We start from the raw sequence: 27958 nt of genomic DNA on the forward strand, positions 1-27958 counted from the left end.
GTCAATAAGATATATGTAAGCAGGAAGTTTGTCACTATGCATGGACCCAGTTGAACGTCTCAGCCCGCCGCGAGTCTCCCCTAGCTCAGTGGTGGAGCGTCCGAGGCACTAGCCAGAAGGTCGCCGTAGGTTAGACTCCGACTAAGAGCACTCGGAGTACTTTTTCTCTGAGTATGCCTGTGTCATTCGCTGAATAACATCTTTCTTCGATACTTATATTTTTGAACGTCATTTTTCTAGATTTAAGATGAATTTTTCATTTTCTGATGTAAAAGGAAGGGGAGCCACATGCGTTTATTCAGTCAGAGAAAAGAAGAGCATTGGAAACCCGCAGAGACTATTCTATCAACTGAGTGATCTGTCTAAAAGATTGTACGAAGAAGCTGTATTCAAAGTTTATGGAACAGCCCCAACTGGGCAAACGTATTTCAAAGCAGTGAGAGGGAGAGAACTAGGTTGACAGTTCTTTTCTAACGAGGACTTTAAAAAATGGAATTACTGCTACTTTTTTTCGTGTCGGGATAGGAAGGGGTCTGGCATATGCATATGCAGTGGTAGAAGGAGGAATAGAACATCAGTGCTTTTTAAGTACCAATTTTGGAGGAAAATCTTAATTATCTTGGCATTTTAAACTCACCGGCTTTCAAACGCCTTTTATAAAAATTTTCGATATTGATGATTTAGAGCTATGTGCCCAGCCTTCCCTGTGGTTTAAAAATTTAATGAGTGGTTTTTTACTTGGGAAAATCTTAAAAATGAAACGAAAGGCGATATTTCATGACTCATTTTGACGTGCGGTTCAAAAGTAGAAGGTAGTAAGCGTATCTTCATATATTTCAAAGTATGAGTAGCGCTTTTTAATTATTGAAGAGATCCAATCATAGTACCTGTGATTCGACCGACATAATTTCAGTCTACAACAAAGTTACTGCAGTCAGAGTGCACCTTTATTTCTTGGATTCGAAACTCTGCTCGCGCGCTTTTTTCAGCGGAATTTTAGCAGTATGATTTACAACAGAAATCTGTGATCATTAGAAGATTACGATTTCAAAAAAGGAGTTTTTTTTCAAATTTTGTTTGTTTTGAATTGGACATGCACACACACACACACACACACACACACACACTCACAGGGCTCGTTCACTTTATTAAAAGACTGAGATGAATTTTACAGTAATGAAATAATTTTTATCTTGAAAGTGAGGAGTTTATCACCACAAGTAAACTGCAATTAAAGTCCATGACGAGAAGTATGAAATAAATCTGACTTTGGTGGATATGAATTTGAACCTTCAAAATGTCGTTTGGGACTTTACTACCAACCGAGTTTCACGTATATGGCCACATTTTAGAGGCGAAGAAATTCATCATAAAATCTGATCTCACACGGTGTACATCAAGTAAATCATATTTTCTGACCTGTCAATGAGGTAACTTCAAAGGTAAACTGAAATTAAACTACTAGGAAAAAAGTCCGAAATATCTTCCGATAAGTTGCTACCACCGTGTGTTACCCAAGGCACATTTGCGGAGCCTCGCTCAAACCAGACAGTTATCTTTATTTAGCTCATGTCCAAAAATTGTCAAGGCCTTGTGCTCGTTTGAATGCCGACGACATAGTTGCCAGCTTTCTTTTATTACTTTTTTTTACTAGGAGAGCTGAAGAAGTTGGAATTAAAGCTTAGGTGGAGCGAGAGAAATCCGTCTCCGACGGATTTTAAAGTTTTAGTGTTACTCAATACTAAAAAACGTATAATCTAGTGGGTTATATACTTTTGTCAATCATATACAGGACGATGTTTTCATGGTAGGCACAAGCAAAAAAAATATTGAGGAAATTCTCGTGTAGGTTACAGCGTCGCCGGAGCCAAAATTGGTCCTTTGAGTCAAATTTGTCAGGTGCATTTTCTTTAAATTCTCGATATGGGAAAAATCTGTCTAAATTTTTATTAGGATGAGTAATTTTATTACGTATTGATATTTTCGCGAAAATATCTCTCGTCCAAATATTTTACTAAAATGCAGTTCGCACTAAACCACTTCAAGACAGAATATTAAAATAAAACACAATATGGTACAATGTTAACATCATTGGTAATAAATGCGTCAAAATATTCGATCTTAAGAAATGTTTAAGTTATTTGGTCCCTTCGGATAGGGATAATGTTTCCTCCATTCAGTTCCTGCTTTTGTTTATTTGTTTGTTTGTTTTTTTCGCTTTAGAGAACAGATCATGACAAAAGTTGTATTTGCTCGTTCGTTCGATTATTTTCAGTTTTATCAAATATATATGCTGACGCATTTTTGGTCATATAAACAGGTTCATTCGTTTTTAGGTAGGAGAGGTTCAATGGAAGACCAGCCCATAAGCTTTGAGCACACATATCTCAAACTGCGCCGTCCTTAGCTCAAATGTAGTTGCGGTTTGAGAAAGCTTTTCTCTTGAAGACTGGTCCTCTTCTAAGTTAATCCCCGTCCCCTCCTGGCTCACTGTTTTGTGTCTTGGGAACAAATAGGGAACTGCATCTGTGCATCGCTGCTCTCCAGACTGGCACGATTTCATGGCAAGGCACTCTTCATTGAGAAAAAGATCTCCTTGCGCAGAGAGAACACCATAGGCGGCTAAAACATCAAATTCGTACCTCGCTGTGTTTACATGTGCTCCTTTTGCGGCCCTGCAGTTTTGTCTCGTTCTTTCTTGAATAGGACCACTCTTTTTCGCCATGTCTAAATATTCAAGAATGAGTGAAATTAAGACAATATTGTACCGCTCTAAAACAATGGGATAAAATGATGGGTAACTCTCATTATTTTTTTCTTAGTTAGTGAGCGGGCGGTATTCTACAAATCCTGCGATCTGGTTGGTTCCGAGAGCGGGCATTAATTACTCTCTCTCACATCCGGCCCGCTCTTAATGGACGGTATCCGTTTCGTGTTGAGTCGCTTTGCAGAATATCTCTAGCTTCACAAAAACTCACCATTGATCACGAAGAGGCATTGGAAAGCTTACAAGAATGAAAGATTAAGCCATAGTCTTTACTGGGAAGTACTGAATAAGTTATGGTAGTTGATGTACCTATTAAGGGATAAAGGCTGATAGTTTCTAAAGAAACTGTTTGGCGCTGCGTCGGTGGGGGTAACGAGATAATTTGAATATATCAACAAAGTTGAAATGGTAAATTGGCCACCGTTACGATTATAAAAGCTGATGTTTCGAGCGTTAGCCCTTCGTCGGAGCGAATAGAGGAATTGTGGGTTGTGTGTGCTTTTAAAGGCAAAAAACGGAGCTACGTGATTGGTGGGAACATGGCAACGAGAAAAACACTAATAAGTTAAGGGAGACTGGGAGACTGGGAGAACATTTTCTGAAAAATATTTCGAGCTCAACTGCGCACTTTTAAAAATGTGGCGGTCGGTAATAACGTGGCAGATGCGAATGAATTAAGAGGATTGTTTTGACGGTGTTAAATTCCCTGATGGAATGAACTTCCACACGTAAACTTATCCGCCGTGAAAATAAGCTTCTGAGTACACGAAAGGTTTCCGGTTTAGTTCCCGCGTTATCGTCACTAGTCTCCCTCGCAGCCGTTTTTAGTCTCATCACGCAACGCTTCTCCCCAGGCGGAGCGTTGCGTGACGAGACTAAAAACGGCTGCGAGTAAGACTATATCGTCACGTACCAAGTAAGCAATTGCACAGGAATGATAATTCCATCAACATTTCGTTCTGATTTTCGATAAATGATGAAAGCACAGGCAAAATGTAAAAAAAGATCTTATGCTTTTAATACCTTAAAGCTCTGGTTATGCAATACAGTGTACACCATGTCTTATTGTGCAACACGCGCGTTTCAAGGAAGTCTTTTCACCTTACGGTTTGTTTTTGCTTTCAGAGACGTCCATATATGGCTAACGGAAGTTAATTCAATGCGCATCATCTTTAATAATCTCAGATGTTGAGGGGTTACTTCCTTGGTTCCTATATTTTGATTGTACTTGCTTAATGGTGAGATACTTTGATTTATTTGAATATCATATAACTTGCACATTTTTTCTTGAATTTACAAAGGACTACGATGTTATTCCTTCTGTCCCCACCTTTTATACCCTCCTTTGATGTGCTGTCTTTGATTTTTTTACTCTATCATCTTATTTTTGTTTTGTTCGCTGCTTGCTTAGTTTTTTTTTTCTCTCTGTAATGCTTTCGCTTCCTCTTATGTGCAATAAAAGCCTAACAACCCTTAAAGATCTTTATTAAAGACATCAAGTCTACGAATCATCAGCTGCTTTATTCAAATATACAACGAACAATACTGAAAACAACTGTTCCAACCACAAGGGATCATAAATTGATAAACATTCAAGAAAAAAGGAGAAGAAAAAAACTTGTAAGCAAAAAAACGTTGTGCCATAGCCGGTTTCGAGGATACTATAGGCGTATTGCACTCTGGGATCTCGCATTGCACTATGGGCTCCTTTGGGCGCGGTGTATTTCCACGATGGCAGACGAGAGGTCGGAAAGGTTTGAAAGTTGGGAATTTTCTGAGGTAAAAGCTTTTCTTTTTGCACGAGATGTTTCAGTTTGTAATCAAACGAAAGCTACTGTTGTTAAAATTGTCATACAGCGGCTTCTTCGACCTCAAGAAAGACAAGAACATACGCACATTACTGTTCAATCGAAACAGGGGAAGGCAATTTTTGGTTCTGTCCTCGTGTACCGGTTCACAAGGGAATTACCATTGTTCTTTCTTTGTTTAGGAGTCATCGGTTAGCTATTGTGTATTGTTTGGTCTTTTGTATTGGCTCTTGTGAACCGGTACACGAGGACAGAACCCAATTTTTGAAGCCAGGTAAATTCGTTGTCTAATTGGGAAAAATTTGAGAAAATAGGGCAAACCCAAGAAAAAGAGGGAAAGAGGTATTCTCGTGAAAAAATAACTTAAACGCCAAAGGCTATCTATTTTTAAAAGAAGAAATAATGATATATGTTCGAGTCATTTCTATAACTTTTCAAAATACAACAGAATGCCATGAGCGGCATTATACAACAAGAGTTTCCCTTCAATGACACACTCACTTTCATTACAAAAAGTCTGCTCATGGTAAAGATTTGGGTTATTAGCAAAACCCAAACCCACTGATGGCAACAAGAGATATACATACAGAAGTGTGAAAACTTTGGAAATAAATCTTGTCATTGCCCCAATGTTAATACAGGTTGATTAATAAAAATCTCAATCAAATACATGTTACTGTTGTATGTTAAGAATTTTTTAACATGTTTTTATTACTTTTGGCATTTTTACTACTTGTCTATGCAAGATATGTAATTTTTATCATGTGAAGAAATAAAGACTGTACAGTACTACTTCTCCATGCTCCTGAACCAAATTTAAATACAAAGACTCAAGTCTTTACTCCTAAGAAAAATCTAAGTCTTTGATCTTTAATTGTTAATTCCCCATCAAAGTGAACTGGTTTGAACAGAAGGTGAGTGCGTGTGGAGATAAAATGCATGGATTTTCCAAAGCTAAAAGAAAATTAATAATCATAGTTCATCTCCAATACGAACACCGTCTATCATCTTCTCAAGAGCCTCTTTCATGCTATCCACAACTAGGATAAAACACAAGTAAAGTGTTCATAAATACAATAGAAATAGTTTAAAATCTCCATTCAATCTTAAAATAACACTATTAGTACAAAAAAGGACCAATAATAATTGGAGAAGGAAAAGAGAGTTGGCAGAATGGAAATAAGAAAGAAGGAATGGCAAGGGAGGGACAGAATAGAAAGGGAGGACAGAAGGAAGAGAGAAAAAGTGGGAAAGGAAAGGGAGAAAGAGATGATGGAGTGAAGGGGGAGGGGGAGAATTAAAGGAAGGGATGGAGGGAGGGGAAATTGGAAAAGGGAAGTGAACAGGAGAAAATGGAAAGAAGAGAGGAATGAGTGGATCAGGTTAGAAAGGAAAGAAGGATGAGTAGGAGGAAGGGAAGGAAAGGCAAGAAGTTAGAGAGGGGGAAGAAGAGGAAGAAAGAGAAGGAGGCAGGAGTGCGTATAGCAGAGCAAGCAAGGGAGAGAAGGACTGGAGGAAAGGAGGCAGAGAGGTAGAGTGGGAGGTAAGAAGGAGGGGAGAGAAGAGGAGGGAGAAATGGATGGGGAATGGAAGGAGGGAAGAGAGAGAGGGAAGTAATAATGGTAAGTAGGTAGTGAAGAAGCAAGGGAGAGAAGAATACGGAGCAGCAGTGTACAAGGTGAAAGAAGAATAAATATTAATGAACGGATCATTACATAAAAAGTGTCATCCCCATTCTGGTTTAGCATGGGTTGACAATTTGTCACTTTCTTGTACATTCCTTTCACTTACTTCCTGGTGGACTTCCATAATAGTATTTATAGGATGGATTTCCCTTCTTGTTGTAGATATCCTTTTGTACATTACCGTATGAATCTGAAAATAAAATTTTATACACTGAAATGTAGTCAAGACCACTAATATAAAAAACCATTAAAATCAGAACAGCAACCAAAAATACAGAATTTAGAACCAATCCCAACTTTTAACCATCCCAGTGACTGTTAGTGTTACTCACCTAGAATAAATATCCTCGGGATATATGCTCCATCAATCTGGAATTTGCTATCTTGAGGTTCCTCATCATCCTATGGAAAAAAGTAAATTCAACTCTTAATGAATCCTTTAACTCCCATGAGTGACCAAAACAGAATTTCTCCTAACAATATCAATACAATATCAAGAAGACAAGTGATGAGAATAACAAAAAATATCAATTATGGGATCAATCTTGATCAAATATTATAATTATTCTCAAAAGTAACTTTATAAGAAGAGAATGGCAGACAGTAAGGAGAATTGCTAAAATGAGATCTTGGAAGTGAAAGGGTTCAATCTTGAAGCCCATACCACCACAGCCTATCAAAGTCTCCACAGCATGAAGTGACCAGGAGTATAATTAGTCACCCCTAAGTTAGGATGCACCTCTCGACTGGGAGATGCCATAGCTCGGTTGGTTAGTGCACTGGAATCTGAGCTGGGGGTGGGTCTGGGTTTAGGCTTGGGCAAGGTCACTGTGTGCATCCCATCCAGAGGGGAGTGGTAATACTCCTAGTTCTTTCAAGCTATGGAAACCGGGATAAACTCCAGCTGGATTGGCTATTTGAGTTGAGTATAGAATTTTTTTTAACCAGGCTGGGACACCATCCATTGCAAGTTATGCAGCATACTTTGTCAGATTTCAGCGACTGTTCACCAGTGGCAAAATTTGCCACTTGGCTGGGAGTCACTGGCAGTAAGAGTTCAGTATCATGCGTATAAGAACACAATACAGTGACCAACTAAGCCAGGGCTGGTAACCTGATCTCTTCACCCTGTGTCCAGTATGCAGTACCTCAACATTTATCATCACAAACTTCTTGCTTAATTCCTCTATCTCCTTTGATTCTGCAAATTTTGGTTTGAGTGCTGAAAGATAGGAGGCAAAAATATTAGGACTGAATCAGCAAATAAAACAATAGGAAGCAATTTATAAGTTGTGAGCTCCTCCCAAATACATCCTTATCTCGTTTAACTTTTCTTTAATTCTTTTGACAACAAAACTGTGCACATCATTAATATATATGGTTAGCATCTAAAAGAATGGCAACACACACACACAGAGTATTCCTTGAATGCCAGTTGATAGTCTTAACTAAACACTTGAACCTTGAAAGGTTTTGAGAATTGAGAATCATTGACAGAAGTTCAAGTTGCAATTTTAAGCTTCAAGAAGCCAGAATCAAGTTTTAGACCCTCAAAGAGCTCATATATCCTTAGCCTTCAAATCAAGTGAGGCTCCTTTTAATCAATAATACATGTATGTATATATATATATATATATTTAGTATAATATCAGAGCTGAACAAAGAGTTTCCAGCAATCTGATTGGTTGAGCGGTTCCTTATATGATGCTATATAAACTGCTCCGCGCGGTTTATATAAAATGTTAAACTAAAATGTTAATAAATGTTACTAAAATGTTATGATTTTAGAAATTTCTCTGTTGTTCAGCTCTGAAATTATACTAAAACAATTATTCGCCTCAGGTTCGGTGAATATTGTCAAATAATCCCCTCGACTTTGTCTCGGGGATTATTCGACGATATTCACCTCACCTTTGGCGAATAATTGTTAAATATAAAATTAATACAAATGTGAAAGAAGGAAATTATTACTAGTTACTTGAGTTTCATGCTCTAGGCGATCATCAGACTGAGAGTTGTCTTCGAGAAGTAAGTTTTACTATTATATATATATATATATAAATTCATACAAGGGAAACCCTGACCCTGTACACCCCAAATAATCATACTTAAATAGAATATTAAATGTTTGAAAAGAAATTTGCCCTGAGCGGGATTTGAACCCATGTCCACCTGTTACTAGTCAGGTGTGATGACCACTACACTATCAGGACAACCATGGTGGCAACACGGCAATGGAAGTTGTGATTTGCGTGATCGGAGACGTGGTCTCCCGGGAAACTTAATTTTCAAGGTGACAGAGTAGGGGAAGCCTATAACCCCATGTGAAACCTAACTAAGGATCTATTAAAGATACACGACCGAAGTCAACTTAGCGGATGACAAAGGAGGATCCAATTACGGATACAGGCTAATTTCAATTAAACAAATTCATACAAGGGAAACTCTGACCCTGTACACCCCAAATAATCATACTTATTAACTAAAATAAATGTTTGAAAAGAAAATTTGCCCTGAGCGGGATTTGAACCCACGTCCCCCTGTTACTAGTCAGGTGTGATGACCACTACACTATCAGGACGACCATGCTGGCAACACAGCAATCGAAGATGTGATTTATGTGATGGGAGACGTGATCTCCCGGGAAACTTAATTTTGAAGGTGACAGGGTAGGTTCAAATCCCGTACTGTGCAAATTTTCTTTTCAAACATGTACTCTCTCTCTCTCTCTCTCTCTCTCTCTCTCTCTCTCTTATATATATATAGATATAGTAAAATCCAAGAGTTAGTTATTTGGTCATTTATTTGCTACTAGTTTCGTGCTTCATTCGAAGTAATCATCAGGTGGCTGTCAAAAATGATGGTTACAGTCAGACATTTGAAAATACGTGATAGTTGCCAAGTTTGTTGTGTGTAGTGCCTGCATGATCACCGTCATTAAAAAAGAACATTTTTTAGCAGAAACTTCCTACGCACTACATGCAACAAACTTGGCACTATCACGTATTTTCAAATATCTCTGATTGCAACTGTCATTTTTGACAGCTGCCTGATGATCGCTTCAAATGAAGCATGAAACTCAGAGCAGCGAATAAATAACTGAATAACTGAGTAACCAACTCTTGGATTATAATTCATCACTCTAGTTCAGCTGTAGAGCACTTTTAAGTTGATGAGGATTTCAACCCATTCCTAGATTATATATATATATATATATACATATATATATTTTTTCCATGTTGTTGGGCTGATTATGCCTCATTGCAGTAAAAGATCAATACAGATCTGGGGAAATTGATCCATAAACACCCCAGAATGTGTTTTTTTAAGATTAAATCTGCTCTTCTATATATGTGTACAAAAGTTTTATGCAGACAAGTAGATTTTACCTTTGCATGCACCACACCAAGACTTGTGAATAATCAACATCAAAGGTTTGTGGCTGAAATGTTCAACAATGAAAATGCAAGCTGAACAAATGAACATGTACTACACAGATAAAGAATAAAAAGAAGATAAGAATGCAAAATACAGTATAATTACAGTTATAATTAATTTCTTAACTAATACTACTGACAAAATCACACACAGTGAAACTGTTTAATTTGTCTTCATAAATGTGATTTTGTTTTTAATAATTGGAGACATTAAGAAATTTCAACCAAACCCTTACAGGAGTGTACACATGGATCCAACCGTAATAGGCAAACAGGCCTACACTCAAAGAACAGACTTAGGAGAATGACAAAAATTGACAATGTAAATTATCATTGCTTAATATTGTACACAAATCTGTAAACATAGTACAATTCAGTGTAACAGCCTATTATCTTAGAAAAAGTTGGGAAAAAGGTTTTAAAGCTCAACATAATTTAATTCACAACACAATAGAACAGGATCTTCACCTCGATTCTGCTTCTTTAAGTCCTTCAGAATATGTCTTCCAGTCTATGTGATCCCCAAAACCTGAAAAGAATTAGGCACATTACAACTAAAATTGTATAAAATCGAGGTTCATTACAGCACACCTAACATACATGTAAAGAAGTCACAATCAAGATCTGATTCCCCAAGACTTAAAAAAGTGCAATCAGTTCATATCACAAATAATCACTGGAAATCATTTTTCCACTGTTTGGGCAAAAATGAAGAAATTAACCTAGATACAAAAGAAAAAATTAAGACACTGAAAACAGGTCAAGTTTTAATTTGCTAAATATAACTTGCAGAAAGAAAACAGGCAACTTTCAAAGATATCTGATCCTGTAATAATTATACAAAAAACCACCGCTTAACTTGTTATGTCTTTTTTTTTTTTATAGAGGACAGTATATGGCCATGTGTGGAAAGGAATTTTATCAACAACTTTACGAGTGAGTGAGGCAAGCGATTGAGGGATCATTGCTATGAACAAATTAAGACTAATGAACCCAATTCCAGAGGCAGACATGCCGTTATGAATTTGAAATATAGCTACTAATAAGAAAATTCACACCAAAGAAAAATTTTAAAACAATGTTCAAAATTAAAAAAAAAAATACAAAATAAATGAATAAATACGAAATTAGAAATAAAAATAAAGTGTTTCGATAAAACTATGATCACAATGATAAATTTGTTAAAATTTAAATACACCATGACCAAGCTGAAAAATTACGGTTCACAAGGCAAGTAAGGTAAAAACCTTAAACTAAGATCTACAGTCGTTGTATTTGTCATCTGGACAAAGCAGGTGAGTACTAGCTATTATTGAAAACATCTGCCAAATGGCAATTCATTTCATCCGCTAAATAATAATTTCGTTCATCAACAAGTTTGCTAGCTTTTTTGGCTCCAGTAGAAAAGGTAGATCTTCCTGGAGAATGGCAAAAAAAAAAACAAAAAAAACACAAACTTATATTAAGTGACGTAGACTGCGCAAATTGATTGTTATCAACGAAACACCTGTGGTGATCGATGTTGAAGTTTAATAGGGCTCTCGATGGATTTGCAAAGAACGTGACTTCCATCAGTTGACAAGTAGTACTAAGTCTGAAAGCACTTAACTCTTTTGCTTATTAATATTTCACGTTCACTCCTACATAGCTGAGTCTCTTTAAACACTTTGCGGTTATACAATAATTATCATCTGCAAATAGGGTGGCTCGCCGCTTAACTGTACTAACATTCGAACTACGAAATGTGAAATCCTTACCTCTCCCAAGCATTCCATTCGTAGTTAAAAAGCAAAGAAATCCGGAGAACAGGAAAAATAATAATGAATGAACGCCGTAAAACGAGAGGACTGCAGCCATGACTTGTTCGTGCTATGAAGAGATGCTTTTCAAGGAAATTATGTTGCCCTGGGAACTGGTGCCCAAGCCACCTGCAGCTGATCGATCGAAGACTTGTTGGAGGATTGCACAGAGCACCCAACTCCTTTTCACAAAAGCGTAACTTGGAAACTGAAAGGCTTAAGCTACACTTGTCTGATTGCTCTTTCCCGACTCTACATCCAATGAGGGGTTAGTGATGAGAGTTAAGGTTTTCAGGAGGGGATGGGTAGGAGGGGGCGGGGCCGGGGGGGAAGGCCTAAGGAAATGGATAAATAGTCCGGGATCAGGAGAAGTAATGCTAAAATAGGTACCTTTGCAAGTCTTCAAGTAAATAACAAGGTAGCGTTTAAAAGTTAAAAAGTGCATGAAGAGGGTGGAAAACCTGTCATTTAGGTATTTGAAATGGCACTAGGAGTTCCTTACGTAACTTGCGTTTTTCATGAGACTGGTGCTGTTTTTCAATAGAAGGTAAGAGAATAAGGTGAACTTTTCCATCCAATATTTGTATTGCTATACAATACTAAGGAGCTTAGCCTACTTATAAGCGGAGAGAAATTTGTTGTATTAAGTACCCTTCCCTCCCTGGGCGTTAACACGACGCGTTACTTTTTGAGCATGTGCAAGGTAGAGTAGGACTGGTGCGAGTAACCTCGTTCCCAGGGTCTTTTCCCTTTCGCCCCACCTGCAGCTAAGGGAAAAGGCCCTTGGAACGAGGTTGTAGTGCGAGGGCTATCTCAGCATTCGGCAAACTGGGAATCTTCTTTTGACTCATGCAGTAGTTGTACAGGAAGACGTGACGACTCTGCAAAATTTAAACAATCTTGCCGCATAGCTTAGCATGTGTGTAGCTATCTGACAATATTTCTCGTCGCTAGATGTAGAAATTCGAGTTTAGTTGAAAGAGTTTATTAGCGGTCGGGCTTAGCCGCCACGCCTTCATATTAAAAACAAGATGCTTGGTTACCAATCTCACAGTGTGCTTTCTGTTCTGCGGATAACAGCTCGCAAATGGCAAAGTAGTGTAAAATAGCAGTCAAACGGAACGCATGCGCAAATGGATCATCTCAAGCCAACCGTTCGCAAGAGTAGCATACCTTCTGGCAGTCACATGAAAAACATGACCAGCCTTAGCTTGAATTGGCGCGTAGACCTTTGCCTCAAAAGCTCTTCGTTTTTCACCGCCCCTGTAAGGGCGCACAGCTCTCTTGAAGAGAAACTTTTTCGAGTTCAGAGGTTACTTGGCAATGAAAGATGAACAAGCTGTAATGACAATTTTTTGCTCAGTTTATTTTCTACTTTACAAATTTTCAAATACAGTCTGTTATAATATAACACCCTCCCTTGCCTCAGCAAGTTAATATTGCAAAAGATCATAATAAATACATTTTGACAATCTCTTATCTCCCTCGTTCTTGCCAAACAAGCAATTGCATTCAAACTCAACGCTTTTCATGTCCTCCAAGATCAGCGCATAGCCTATCAAGGCAACATCTTGTTTGGAAGGCAGCGCCAGGCTGTTTATTTAAATCAAAATCTAATTCTTAAATATAAATTAAAATACATTTTCAAACAAGGACACTTTTTTAAACTTAAAACACATGTTTCGTCATTCCCATGTCATCTTTAGATGTACGTGTTCGTGTGTTACTTTAAAGTCTTACTTTTACTTTCACAGATTACGCTACAAAATTACGTTTAACACTTTCAAATGTTAACGGTAGTTTTAATTTTCTGTTCTCACTTAAGCAACTTTTTTTTTTATTAATATTTTCTTCAGTGTATATCACCTTTTCAGATTGTGAAGGTAATTTTGTAAAGCAATTTCAGAATGTAATCTTTCAGCGTGAATTTAAAATGTAATTACAATGTAAAATTCAAACTGTATACTGCACATTCGCAATTGGAGAAGACATGGGGGCGTCGAAACATGTTTGATAGACTAATAAAATTTGTTTCTGGTTTGGAAATTACTGTTATGGTGCTCTCTTTATAATAAACACGTATCTCTTAAACAAAACCCAAAACTCCTCGATCTACACAGACCATCCTCCCTCCGAGTCCCTAACAAAAAACAGGTTCAAAGCGAGGCTCCTCATTCAATCAACATGCCCACAATGCATCACAAATTATTTGCTAGTGTTACTTTTCTTTACTTATCAGGTGAATCCACTCAAACCTTCTTGCAACGCACCGTGTGTGTGTTGAAAGGTATGTAACGTAAAATAAATAAAACATCTTATCAACAACAGTGCTAAAAATGCGTGACGACTAAATATCGCTGATCGGACAAAATATTTTCTCTATACCAACCACCACCATAATTTAAAATTGTATTATAAATAACAACTGAGATATCACGGGCGCTCTGACTGGTCAAAAACGTTTCTTTTATTGCACCCATAAGCCCATAGAAAATTGACTTATTTTCAATGAAACAATACGACGCACTTTCTATCGGGTTACCGCCTCAGCTCCAGGTTTACAACCTTTCTCGGGTTCTCCCAGCATCCTGAGTGGGTCATTACCAGTGGCGGATCTAGGGGAGGGGCCCGGGGACCTGCCCCCCCCCCCCTTATTTTGGGAAAAACTATAAACGCAGAGAGGAGAAAACTCGGCAGGTGTAAATACATGCACAAAACTGGCTTCTCCCCCCACCCCTCCCCCACTTAGCTCTCTAGGTCTGGATCCGCCACTGATTACATGGGGAAACCGATAGAAAGTACAGTCTATTGCTTCATTATCTCAATCTATTTTATTAACATAACAATGGTCTTGATTCCCTATTTTGGGCCCTTCACATAACGATCAACTACTGGAAGTTCCATGTTAGATCGTTTTAGATGGCTGACGAAATAATCGTTGGAAAAACAAACAACAAACGAATATAGCAACAAAAACAAAAGACATATCTATAATAGAAGAAACTTGAAGTAGGAAAATTTCCGGGATCGCCTTTCTGCGACTTCTAGGAGAAAATAGCAGACCCCAAGCAAGAAAGCGACAAACGTCAAGCTCTCGATCAAAATGTCGGCTGGCTACTGGCACATGAAGACATTGGCCGACTATTGTTCAGGTGATTGACAACCACCAGCCGACGATCGGTTCACTAACGGTCCGTTGTCGGCTGACCACAGATCGCCTATCAACTGATATAATAACTGACTTTATTATCCAACTACACCTAGACGAGTACAAATAACGCAATAGACGAGTACAAATACCACGCGGTATTTGTACTCGTCTATTGTAGAGTACCGGTTAAACAGGTTTTCTCGCATCGCGCAAGCGAAGAATTGGATTGTAGTTACGAAAAAAAAAAAAAAACAAATGGCGGACAACCTGAATCGTATTTCCGACGACGAAGAGTCAGAATGGCTGGCAAATATAGATCCAAGTTCATTAGATGAATCGAACGAAGAAAAACAGCTTGACGACCAGAAAATTTCTTCATGTAATGAAGAAAATAGAAACAGCACCACAACAACGCGCCAATTTCGTTCCGCTTCGCATACTTCTGTCACGCACTCCCCGTAAATAAACATCCGCGAAATTCGCCCGCACTGCACTAACAGTTTGGCGTGTTGGATAATAAATAACTTATTCGACGTTTTGTTGTGTAGTATCGCTGAGTATTTTTACTCGTTATTTGTATTTTGACACAAAAATTTTGGCACAACTCGTAAAAATACTCAGCGATACTACACAACAAAACTTCTAATAAGATATATTTATTACACGACTCGGGCAGTCAGAGGGCCAATAACTAAAATCAACCAATCAAAATGCTCTGTTGCCGGTCAATATTCTCTCAGTTTTGGACCCGACACTGTCCTGAATGGTCCCGAATGGTCCCGAATGATACCGCACTTGTGTCCCTTTGAACTTCAGTCGTATAATAAATCTCTTATTAACCAAGCTTGCTCGGGACCATACTGGAAGAACATCGGCCCTCGGTCTTTTTTGTACGGACCTCGCTGCGCTCGGTCCGTACTGTCAAGATCTCGGACCGATATTCTCCCAGTACGGCCCTCGCGCTTGGTTAATAAGATATATATCTACAAAATACACATAATCCATAACATAAATACAACAAAGAGTATAAAGAACAAGCTAAACGTAAGTTTGACGCGTTCTTTTCTCTCCGAAGAAAGGTCATGACATCGATGTGTCGTGCTTCCATTTTTTACACCAGCAGATGTCGATGGGCAAAGGACAATTCCCAGCATATAAAAATATATAAATACACCTATCACCACCTATATAATCACATCCAATGATCGCTATACGGGTTTTGCAGGTGTCGGCTGAAGTGATTTCTTTTCAGGCAAACCGTATAAAAACGTGGCTGTTAAAACTCCACAGGTACCCAGAAAGAAAAAACTGAAACATGAAAAACAAAAAGATTAAAATCTTTGATTGTTACACAATGCTTTCGTGCTGTGCATGACGACTTAGAACACAAGATATGTCATTTAGGTGGATTTACCGAAAGAAGAAACAGACAGACAGACATAAATACTAGGAAGAAGAGACAGACAGACAGACATACATACTAGGAAGGAGAGACAGACAGACAGACATAAATACTACGAAGGAGAGACAGACAGACATACATACTAGGAAGGAGAGACAGACAGACAGACATACATACTAGGAAGGAGAGACAGACAGACAGACATACATACTAGGAAGGAGAGACAGACAGACAGACATACATACTAGGAAGGAGAGACAGACAGACACACATACTAGGAAGGAGAGACAGACAGACAGACATACATACTAGGAAGGAGAGACAGACAGACAGACATACATACTAGGAAGGAGAGACAGACAGACAGACATACATACTAGGAAGGAGAGACAGACAGACAGACAGACATACATACTAGGAAGGAGAGACAGACAGACAGACATACATACTAGAAAGGAGAAACAGACAGAGAGACATACATACTAGGAAGGAGAGACAGACAGACAGACAGACATACTAGGAAGGAGAGACAGACAGACAGACATACATACTAGGAAGGAGAAACAGACAGACAGACATACATACTAGGAAGGAGAGACAGACAGACAGACATACATACTAGGAAGGAGAGACAGACAGACATACATACTAGGAAGGAGAGACAGACAGACAGACAGACATACATACTAGGAAGGAGAGACAGACAGACAGACATAAATACTAGGAAGGAGAGACAGACAGACAGACATACATACTCGGAAGGAGAGACAGACAGAAATACATACTAGGAAGGAGACAGACTGACAGACATAAATACTAGGAAGGAGAGACAGACAGACAGACATACATACTAGGAAGGAGAGACAGACAGACAGACATACATACTAGGAAGGAGAGACAGACAGACATACATACTAGGAAGGAGAGACAGACAGACAGACAGACAGACATACATACTAGGAAGGAGAGACAGACAGACAGACATAAATACTAGGAAGGAGAGACAGACAGACAGACATACATACTCGGAAGGAGAGACAGACAGACACATACTAGGAAGGAGAGACAGACAGACAGACATAAATACTAGGAAGGAGAGACAGACAGACATACATACTAGGAAGGAGAGACAGACAGACAGACATACATACTAGGAAGGAGAGACAGACAGACAGACATACATACTAGGAAGGAGAGACAGACAGACAGACATACATACTAGGAAGGAGAGACAGACAGACAGACATACATACTAGGAAGGAGAGACAGACAGACAGACAGACATACATACTAGGAAGGAGAGACAGACAGACAGACATACATACTAGGAAGGAGAGACAGACAGACAGACATACATACTAGGAAGGAGAGACAGACAGACAGACATACATACTAGGAAGGAGAGACAGACAGACAGACAGACAGACATACATACTAGGAAGGAGAGACAGACAGGTAGACAAACAGATAGCCTGGCAGACAGATAGACAGTCAGATAGACAGACTGACAGACAGACAAACAGACAGATAAGGCAGACGGAGATAGCCAGACAGACAGATAGACAGTCAGTCAGACAGACAGGCTGACAGATAAATAAGGCAGACAAAGAGATAGCCAGGCAGACAGATAGACAGTCAGTCAGAGAGACAGACTGACAGATAAATAAGGCAGACAAAGAGATAGCCAGGCAGACAGATAGACAGTCAGTCAGTCAGACAGACTGACAGATAAATAAGGCAGACAAAGAGATAGCCAGACAGACAGATAGACAGTCAGTCAGAGAGACAGACTGACAGATAAATAAGGCAGACAAAGAGATAGCCAGGCAGACAGATAGACAGTCAGTCAGAGAGACAGACTGACTGACAGTCAGACAAAAGGATAGATAAGGCAGACAAACAGATAGTCAGAGAGACAGATAGACAGTTAGACAGACAGCCAGACAAACAGACAATCAGACAGACAGATAAGGCAGACAAACTGGGGAAAGAACACCATCCAACCGATAGAGAGTAGAGATAAGCCTCATTATCATTGTAGTAGGCTTCCCTGCACGGGGAAAATATACAGACAGCTAAACGCACAAAACTGTGCATCGAGCTCAAACTGCCGGAAAACATCACACAAGCGCCAGGAGAAAAAAAAAACAATAAAAAGCATCGATCTCTCATTTTCAATAAATCGCTCTCGAGTGGATGAAGCTAAGGGAACGAATTTCAAAGGAAATTCCTATCAAGTTACTTCTAAACACCTTGAAATAATGTTCTATGTACCTCACTGTCTTGCTGGACTATTTTTGGGGGAAAGAACGTTTCACTGGATGAAGACTACAGAACATTCGCAAAACAGCATTTAGCCTGTGGGCAGGCTAAATGCTGTGGGCAGGCTAAATGCTGTGGGCAGGCTAAACGCTTCTTCACCCCCGGGAAAGTATCAGTCCTTGAACAACGAGAGCCTGCGAGAGGTCTGGAACTGATAAAAGAGAGATTCAGCACCGCGTTTACGTGAAACATGAACGGCGAGAGTGACCACGCGACCGCGTTTTTCCCGCTATTTTCTCACGTTTACCGGTTGCACTTTGCCTTTTTTCTCTCACAGAGTAGAAGACAATTGCCGGAAAAAGAGCACCTAAACTATTTCTTGTAAGTCTACAAGAGCGCATTCAAATCCACCATGACGTGAGCTTACACGAAGCTAAAGCAGCAGGGTTCACATCATTTTACGTGAAACGTGAAAGGGCAAGCTGATGTTTGCCGTTTCACGTAAACGCGGTACTAAATATCTCTAATGAGGTCCAGACCCCCGACAATCCTCACTGTTACTCGTCTCAAATCTTCCCGCGAGCGAAAAAACGCGCATTTTGCAGCGCAAATAATGAAGGCTTGCTCGCACGCTAAACAGGATAGGTTACATCAAGATTCTCAAGGAATCCATATCTTTTGTACAGTGTATGTGAAGCAAATGGATGTTAGTGGTGACTTCATCTATGCGTCTGTCGTCCAATAGATCATTAGTAAGATCCAATCAAAATGCGTGCATAATTCAGCTTGTAATGTAAAAAAAAAATAACTTATGAGGGCTAGCCCGAGGAATGAAACTTATGACTATGGCTAACACTCCTCTTCCAAATAACTCAATCCTCTCTTGTCTTTACTGATTTTCGTAATCCTTTCCCATAAAAGTGAAAAACATCGAGGAAAAAGCGATATTTAGTTCAAAACATTCAAGGTACTTACTTTGTTGGCTTAAAGTCATTAAGGAAGTAAAATGACACGAGCGACGACACAACTATTGACACGGACGTGGCAAAGCCCTTTAAAATATTGTCGGCGTACTTTACAACCGCAGCTACTACTAACCCGCCAAATGCCTGTTAAATAAAACGAAAATACATTTTGTTAAAGATAAATGAAAATACATCTTCAGTTGTTAAAGTGTATAGTGTAGAGTCACAATTCAGCAATTAAATTTTCATTTGATTTATTGGTACAATTTAGGGGAAAACACCATCTTAGGTTTCAACTCACGGAGAGTTAATTATAATATCTGCCCACCCTCCCCTGTCTGGAAGCCCTTGAAATTAAATAACCCCTCCCCCCTAAGCCTCGAGTCTCATTGGAGCCTGGACGATAATTTCACAGCCAACGTACCTGAAGTGAAATAACTATCCATGTGATATTGTTATAACCTTGAAGAAAACCTTGATTTGAAACAGCTTTTCCATCATTTCCATACACTGCTACCAGACCAAATATCACACCAAAAGTTCCTTAAAAATGCAATCATGGAGAGAAATGTCAGTAAAGAAAGAATCATGATGCAACTGATTTCAGTTCCATGAAAAGTCAAACCTAAATAAATGCAGAATGTATGTTTCTCCTTCAACTCCCATGAGTGATCAAGAAAGAATTTCTCCTTACAAAAACAATACAATATCACGCAGACAAGTGATGAGAGTAAAGAAAAATATCAACCACAGGATTGACATTTGATTTGATAACAAATTCTCCAAACCAACATTATAAGAATTGTTAGTATGACAATCTGTAACAAGAATTCCTTTTTCAATCTTTGCAGTGAAAGGATTGATCAATTCCAAGGTTAATACTAGTGTTAGAAATTGATATATTTCTCTGCAGATTATGCTCAAATCTATATTTTGTAATCTTCACTTTTGTCCTCCTGTAAGATAAAAACCCACAATACAGGGCTTGATACTAACTTTTCAACTTACTAGCCAAGTGGCTAGTGACAACTCAGATGTCATGACAATTTCAGTTTTTTTACTAGGCAAGCTGGCTTGTGGAAATAAAAAAACCACTAACTAAAACTGACTTTCTACTAGTCTGTGGCTAGCTGGCTACCGTTAAGTGTCAAGCCCTGATAGTAACTTACCCTTGTCATGTTTGATCAATGCGAAAGAGTAACCAAACTAACAGTTAACCCTTTACCCCCTAACATCAGTATGGATATTCTCCATACTGTTCTCTATACATTTCCTAAGGTGCTGACAAGGAGAATTTGTTGGACAATCAACAGCCTAATTAGTTGGCGATCCTTTCCTTTATTCTTGTGACCATAATGTGTGACTCAGGGTGACTTGTAAAGACAAATTAGAGGCTTGTTACATGGGTCCAATAGGCCTTTTGCAGTTAGAGATCACGTGCTTAGATACCGCATAGCAACGCCATACTGGAGAGCAAGCACTCCAGTGATCTCAGACAAAATAGAGATCACAGAGGTCTGCATTCAAACAAAGAATACAGTGGATAACAAGTTAAAGGGTATCCCAATTCAAGAAATCTTGTAAGTTTTAATCAACAGCTTCCTTGGAGTGTATCAGTGAAAAATGAATTTTGGTGTGATTTTGCTGCTGATACACTCTGGGGAAGCCGTCGATTACTGCTTACTGGATTTCTTGAATTGGGATACCTTTTGACCTTTTATCTGCTGTATTCTTGGTTTGAATGCAGACCTCTGTGACCTCTATACTGTCTGAGATCACTAGAGTGCTTGCTCTCCAGTATGGTGTTGCTATGCGGTATCTAAGCACGTGATCTCTAGCTGCAAAAGGCCTATTACCTTAACTAATGATCAGGTGTTCTCCTCTTGCAGGGAACAGCTCAAAGTATTCCTATGCTTTTTGAAAAGCTTGGAGTCACAAATTTGTTGTCAGTGACATAGAAGGATATGAGCAGGCAAAAATAAAACCAACAGTGTGACTCAGGGGTGATATTGCAAGGAGAAATTAGATGCTAGTTACTCTTTGGGGGTTGAAGGGTTAAATTTGTCAGCCACTCCCTACAGCATGAAGTTTATATATCTAATTAGTATAATTTCAGAGCTGAGCAAAGAGTTTCCAGCAATCTGATTGGTCAAGTGGTTCCTTATATGATGCTATATAAACTGCTCCACGCGGTTTATTAATGTTAAAATAAAATGTGTTAAAATAAGTGTTACTAAAATGTTATGATTTTAGAAATTTTTCTGTTGTTCAGCTCTGAAGTTATACTGAAACAATCATTTGCCTCAGGTTCGGTGAATATTGTTGAATAATCCCCTCGACTTCGTCTTCGATGATATTCACCTCGCCTTCCGTGAATAATTGTTAATTAGAAGTTTTGTTGTGTAGTATTGCTGAATATTTTTATGAGTTGAGCCCATAGGACGAGTCGAAATACAAATAGCGAGTAGAAATACTCAGCAATACTACACAACAAAACCTCTAATAAGTTATTTATCATCCAATGCGCCAAATTGTTATCTCAGTGTGGGCGAACTTTGTGGATATTTTATTTGTGGGGAGTCTGTGACAGGAGTATGCAAAGTGGAATGGAATTGGCGCATTGTCATCTTGCTGTTTCTATTTTCTTCAATAAATGGTGAAATTTCATGTCATCTAACTGCTTTTCTTTGTTCGATTTATCTAATAAACTTGGATCAATATTTGCCAGCCAATCCCACTCTTCGTCATCAGTTGTCTGCCATATTTTTGGAACCTCAATCCAATTTGTCCCTTGCGAGATGCGAGAAAACCTCTCTAACTGGTTCTCTGGAGTACAAACACCTTGAAATACTTGTACTCGTCTTGGCATTATTTGTACTCTCTGGAGTGCAGTTGAAGAATAAAGATAGTTATTGAGACATGCTGATGAAATGTTGGATATTGCACATATGCACAGTATATGCAGCAGACTTGCGTCCCAACAAAATGAGAAGCCACATTCCCAAGTTACTTAATGGAATTATCATGAACATTCTGGAAGGTGGTTCTAGTGAAACAAGCCCCCTCGTTTATGAAGTCTTACAGATAAACCAGTATAACAGGTTCAGCGTTACCTAACTGAATATTCCTCATCCATATTGATGCCTTAGTTCCTTTTAAAATCTTTTCAAAATAGACTCCTGCAAACCCACTGGAACAACAAGCTGTGAGAACAGCTATAAGTCCTATAAACTTTCCTGAAACTGAAATATCCTTCGTGGTAGATTCTTTGCCTTTATCTGGATGCCACTATAAAAAAAGAAAAAGAAAAACACAAAAAATCAAACAAAGAGATAATAAAGAGCCACAAAGCAGCAAAGGTAATATCTATCAATAGCCATAGACACTGAAATGAGTAGTTGTAGTAAATGCTAAAACAGTACAGCGAGATAATATGGCTCAAAAAGATTATTTTAACTCATTATTTCCTGCAATGATTACAATTATTATATTCTAGTTGCTTGAAGGTTAATAGTAAAGGATATTTAGAGTTAGAGTACCATACTGACGGGCACTGTATATTTAACAGCAAACAAGACCTACACATTCAGATGAAGTGTTAACCTGCTTTATAAAATTGGTAAAAATCACTGAGAGTTAAATTGTGCAGAGTGAGTAAAACAATCGAACTAGGGAGGTGATAATCAGAACTTGTAAACCACTAGTTAGTGAAATGAATACCAAATTGAGAGCTCTCAGGGATCAAGCCCCAGTAGAAACAGTGTGTTGTTTTTCTGGGCTAGATGTTTTACATCATAACACCTCTCAGGAGTGAAAATCAATATCAGAAAACAGTCAGGCCAGGGAAACTTAAAAAAATAAATGCTTAGGGTGGAGGGAAGGGTGGGGTTGGAAGGTGAACCTGGAATGGATCAGTATCCCCTTAAGTGGCTAGAGATATCCTGACTTGCTTAATAATGCAAAGAAGGAAATGAGGTCTGGTGAGCTAAGTCACTGCTTATTTTGTTCTTATTACAAAAGAAGCCTATAAAGTTTGTTATTAAAAACTGGATCATTGGATAATGCAATTCAAGACATTTTATTGGCTTAGCCACTATGATATATGAGCCAATATACCATAATCTAATATCTGTACATTAATTGCAACATCCGGTTTCTTCTTACAAAATAAAGTCGAGAAAATTTGTCTAATATCTTGAGGGCATTTTTTTTTAATAAAACAATTATTCCACTGGCGTTTGTTGGATATGAGATGATTTAAGCCAACGAGGGGCTACGCGCCTCATTAGCTATCTATCATCTCATATCCAACGCGTGCTCGTGGAATAATTGTTAAATATCTTTTGCACATTTATCATTAATAACAAAAGAGAGGAGGAAGGGGGATATATTCAGGTAAGGCAGCCATGTGATCTAAGAACAGTTCCACATAAAATGCAACTTAGTTAAATCTGTACTTAGAAATAGATAATTATAACACTCAAGAATTGTTATTTTCAAAATAACATTTTGCATTGCATGCATGTATTACAATCACCACTCTGTACTGAACTACCTTGAAAATTTAACAATATCACACAAAAAAATCAGTTTAAAGTAAGCCATCGAAATCTTGAGCCATTAGCATTGATCCAAATACATCCCAAAAGACAATCTCACCTGAACTAAAGTAACTCCAAGCATTAGAAGGAGAAGGGAAATCCATTTTAAAACACCTAACTTTTTGTGAAGCATGCACACAGAGAATAAAGCTGTGGTTAAAATCTTCAGTTGATACGTAACCTGAAAGGAGGAGAACGAATCAGTGTATACCACTATTATTTTCCCACAGGATCTTGTCAGTTCTCACAAGATCTTAAGATCTCCACCTGGGTTGTCTCTGTTGTAGTTCAATTTTATCCTTGATTCAAATTTTATTTTTCTTTGTTTCAAACTCATTATCATACATTAACATGACCGAGAACAAAGGAAAATAAAATTGGAACCAAGTATAAAATTGAACTACAACATCTCCATGACTAAAATACTTCATCTCTCAGTTGTCAAACCACAGGGGGCCCAGACAAGCGATGAGTCTGGTTGTTCATTCGAAATCTAAAGGAATGTATTGGAGAATATTGAAGAGTCTTATTATCGTAAACTTATATCATGAAATGTCTGAGTTAAAGCTCAAAATAAATGCAAACCTACCTCACTTGCTGTGTGTTGTCGTTTCTGTGGCTCTAAATGGTGAATTTGAGCGATTTGGTGGGTTTTGCGTTGACTGTTACTATTATTACTATTATTATTATTATCATTATTATTACTATATGTAGAAGGAGGCAAGGGTGGAAAGCTCATTTTCGACCGCTCTAGCGTGAAGCCGATTTTCACCCAGAGATAAGAATCGCCCGGCTTCCAAATCGAAAACCAGATAAACTGAAAGGGTGACGTTTCTTCTCGTCGCATTCAATCGAAGATCCATTCAAAATCCAAGCACTAACCGCCAAAACATTTTCGAGAACTGCAGCTTTCGAAGCGATCAGCATCCGCGGCCTCGATTTCGTGTGCCAAGGAGCAACTGTCACGCTGTTTGCCCCACGCTGATTGGATGATGCTAAACAATGCCCGATTACAAATGCCTCATGTGGGAGGGGAGTCAGGGATATTTTCACGCCAGTGATTCATCTATTGACTAGCCTGGTGTGAGGTTTATGTCGTGTGATGGAAACCTGACACGATGGCTCACACCAGCCTAGTCAGTAGATTTTGAATGGATGTTCGATTGAGAGCGACGAGAAGAAGCGTCAACCTTTCAGTTTATCTGGTTTTCGATTTGGAAGCCAGGCAATTCTTATTTCTGGGTGAAAATCCGCTTCGCGCAAGAGCCCTAGAAAATGAGCTTTCCACCCTTGTCTCCTTCTTATAGCATATAGTAACAGTCGACGCGAAACCCACCAAATTGCTCAAATTCGCCATTTAGAGCCACAGAAACGACAACACACAGCAAGTGAGGTAGGTTTACATTTATTCTGAGCTTTAACTCAAACATTTCATGATATAAGTTTACGATAATAAGACTCTTCAATATTCTCCCATACATTCCTTTATATTTTGAATAAACAACCAGACTCGTTGCTTGTCTGGGCCCCCTGTGGTCAAACAACATAAACAATGTGTATAAAAGGACAAAACCCGGCAAGAGTACCATATAACCCCATACATTAATTATGCATTCAGACTAGTAGACTTTGTTTTAAAAGTTTTGTTGTGAAAGACAAAGAAGTGGAATGCATAATTAATGTATGGGGTTATATAGAACTCTTACCCAAAACCCTTTTTCGGGAGTGGTCGATTCGGATATTTATTGATCAATATTATGACAGTTTGTATGTATAGAAGTCAACATACATGTAAATGTACAATTCAACTGAACATGGAATAATTCGCTCAAACTGAGTAAGATTCAATAACCATGAAAAGTGTCTCAGCCTTCTTCCACATAGTCCACCCACCTGATACGTGGCAGCATCCAAATTAGAAAGAGCGACAAACAGAAGATTATTTTGAATCGTGTACAATCCAGAAGGTACTGCCAACTTCAGGGTCTCCCACGGCTTATCATAAATCTCCTCCCGTAATTGTCCTCTGAAAACGGACCATCTGTACTTCGACTGATGAAAAACAACCACTATACAAGCGCAAACTTTAAAAATCTCAGCGAACACTACGGCAGTAGAAGCAATATACATCAGATCGCCTTCTTGATGAAGCGTTCTCGAGTATCTCATCGTAAGAACTAAAGATGAAGTCTGGAGTACTAGAACACCAAGGCAAACGTGTTTCAGTGAGAGGTTCATCCCTAGAAATACTGAAAAATTCAAATAAAATATCGACAAGGATCAATTTACACAATGCGAAAATTTATAGCAAAAGTACAACCCACTGCACTGCAGTTCAATATAAAAATTATATAGCGCACATTCCGTACAGAACAGACCAACTTTTGCAAGCAAGAACTTCAAATCTACGAGCAGAGTGGATAACGAGAGACATGCAGCGGCATCTTAAAGACTCAGTCTTTAATCACTTCCCTTTCAATTCTTACAATTACAAAGAATAGAAGTTATCATTACCTCGGAACGAAGTCGACGCGTCCGCCATATTGGGAAAGTTGTAAATCTTAGGGCGGCAACCGCTGGTCGTTGACATTGAACTCTTTGTTCGTATCCCAAGTAACGAAAATCAGCTGAGAAGAACGCTTGGTCGCTGATCAAAGACCCAAGGACTCAATGAGAATGTAAAATTGTGTTTCAATTTTAGAAACAAGCTTGCGGAAAAGACAGGAAATGCAGGTTAATCTTTTAAGCGAAAGGGTAGCATTCGGAAAGCATTCTTCAATGTTGTAAGATTGTGTTTCCTCAAACTAGAAGATTTTGAGAGGCAAAAACATTTTCTTCTGTTCTGTCAAACCGACATCGTCTGCTCGAAAGGAATGACCGAACCCAGTGGACTGAACACAACCATCTGGAACTGGAGCCCCGATACTTTGCTAAGACAGAGACACACCTTCCCCCCCCCTCCCCACCCCCTCACGTATCAGTTTGCATTGCAGTATCTCGTCCGACAACAAACGTGAGTTAAATTGAATTTGCGAAGCCATAGTCAAAGTAAGCATTGATCAGCGGCGTGTCACACATATATTGTTGCCTTTTGACAGTTCAATAAAATGACTGTCACTTCACGCCAAAACTGCAAACGTTTCTCCTCAGAGCTGATTAAAGCTAGGATTTTTCAATAAATGAAATGACACTCAATTTGCAAAGGACAAAGAGATACAGTAAACACCCGCATATAAGAACACATGGATTAAGAACATCAGGCTGAAATTTTGCAAATAAAGCACCATTTTTATAAGAACAAAATCAGCCTGGAAATATAAAATGTTCTTATAAAATGGATAAGACATTATCAGGCCCTTCATGTTAGATGTATTTTCTTGTTCTGTTCACTAGTTAACTAGTAATAAGGCTGATTTTCTTTTGCAGGCTAATTGTTACAATAATGTCACGATATTTATTAATTTTCTTTTCCATTAAATATGCTAATCTAATCTCAAGCATTTTTTTTGCATTGTTACAGTTCTGAACTCCAACAACAAAATTTAAGAACAATTTAAGAACACCTTCAGGGTGATTTTTCACTAAGCACCCGATAAATAAGAACCTGACCATGCGATCAGCCTGGCCTCCAAAATCATGTGTTCTTATATGCGGGTGTTTACTGTATGCTATATGTGTTTAATTAGTGAAGGTGGCCTTCACCCCATTTCGCTACCGGAAGCAAACTAAACTACACTAAAGAAGCAATTCTCAGCGAGCATTTTCGCTTCGTGTATCATCTCAGCAAGACCTTGTAACGGCGATCACGAAAACCCTTCCTCAAAGACTTTTTTTCAGACTCTTGCATAAAGCATCAAAGTCCACCTTAAATATTTCTTTAATTTGTATCTTTGGGAAACACGAGAAAGAAAAATATAATAAGGCTCATGTGGTTTAGGCTTCAGATTGACACAGGTTGAAATTGATAAAAAACTGCGGTGGCTCAACTTCCTATAGAAAATTTTGAAAATGATAATTAAAAGGAAACCCTCTCAAAATATTGTTATCAAATGGCTGGAACTCGAGATTTTTTTAAAAGCAA

General features: G+C 38.6%; 2 protein-coding genes across 4 annotated transcripts; both read right to left on the bottom strand.

Moving 5' to 3' along the window:
- Window positions 1–5387: 5387 nt before the first annotated feature.
- LOC111343278 (thioredoxin domain-containing protein 12) lies at window positions 5388–11612 on the bottom strand. Its single transcript, XM_022950432.2, has 7 exons — window positions 11455–11612; window positions 10166–10226; window positions 9650–9702; window positions 7409–7482; window positions 6593–6662; window positions 6367–6450; window positions 5388–5615 (listed from the first exon to the last, which is right to left on the bottom strand). The coding sequence occupies exons 1-7, from the start codon at window positions 11552–11554 to the stop codon at window positions 5548–5550; spliced, it is 510 nt and encodes a 169-aa protein (XP_022806167.2). The 5' UTR covers window positions 11555–11612; the 3' UTR covers window positions 5388–5547.
- A 1229-nt stretch (window positions 11613–12841) lies between these two features.
- LOC111343277 (UDP-N-acetylglucosamine transporter) lies at window positions 12842–26461 on the bottom strand. Of its 3 annotated transcripts, none has more exons than XM_088738247.1 (7): window positions 26392–26460; window positions 25771–26126; window positions 23936–24058; window positions 22390–22564; window positions 19701–19819; window positions 19287–19420; window positions 12842–15955 (listed from the first exon to the last, which is right to left on the bottom strand). In XM_088738247.1, exons 1-7 carry the CDS (start codon window positions 26417–26419, stop codon window positions 15856–15858), a joined length of 1035 nt encoding a protein of 344 aa, XP_088594373.1. In that variant the 5' UTR covers window positions 26420–26460; the 3' UTR covers window positions 12842–15855. The 3 variants fall into 3 exon arrangements, with proteins under 3 accessions (XP_088594373.1, XP_088594374.1, XP_088594376.1); XM_088738248.1 differs by having other exon boundaries at window positions 25771–26117; window positions 26392–26441; XM_088738250.1 differs by lacking the exon at window positions 23936–24058 and having other exon boundaries at window positions 26392–26461.
- Between the last annotated feature and the right edge of the window lie 1497 nt (window positions 26462–27958).

Source organism: Stylophora pistillata, chromosome 11 (genome assembly GCF_964205215.1).
Source record: "Stylophora pistillata chromosome 11, jaStyPist1.2, whole genome shotgun sequence".
Lineage (NCBI taxonomy): Eukaryota > Metazoa > Cnidaria > Anthozoa > Scleractinia > Pocilloporidae > Stylophora > Stylophora pistillata.

Excerpts from the sequence above, each read along its gene's own strand:
- LOC111343278 (XM_022950432.2), bottom strand. The coding sequence starts at position 11,554 with ATGGCTGCAGTCCTCTCGTTTTACGGCGTTCATTCATTATTATTTTTC. Across the intron at positions 9,703-10,165 it reads CTTAAAGAAGCAGAATCGAG|CCACAAACCTTTGATGTTGA; the intron begins GTGAAGATCCTG and ends TGAACATTTCAG. Across the intron at positions 6,663-7,408 it reads TTGTGATGATAAATGTTGAG|GATGATGAGGAACCTCAAGA; the intron begins GTACTGCATACT and ends TTTTTTCCATAG.
- LOC111343277 (XM_088738247.1), bottom strand. The coding sequence starts at position 26,419 with ATGGCGGACGCGTCGACTTCGTTCCGAG. Across the intron at positions 26,127-26,391 it reads CGCGTCGACTTCGTTCCGAG|TATTTCTAGGGATGAACCTC; the intron begins GTAATGATAACT and ends TGAATTTTTCAG. Across the intron at positions 19,421-19,700 it reads GGATAGTTATTTCACTTCAG|GCATTTGGCGGGTTAGTAGT; the intron begins GTACGTTGGCTG and ends TTTATTTAACAG.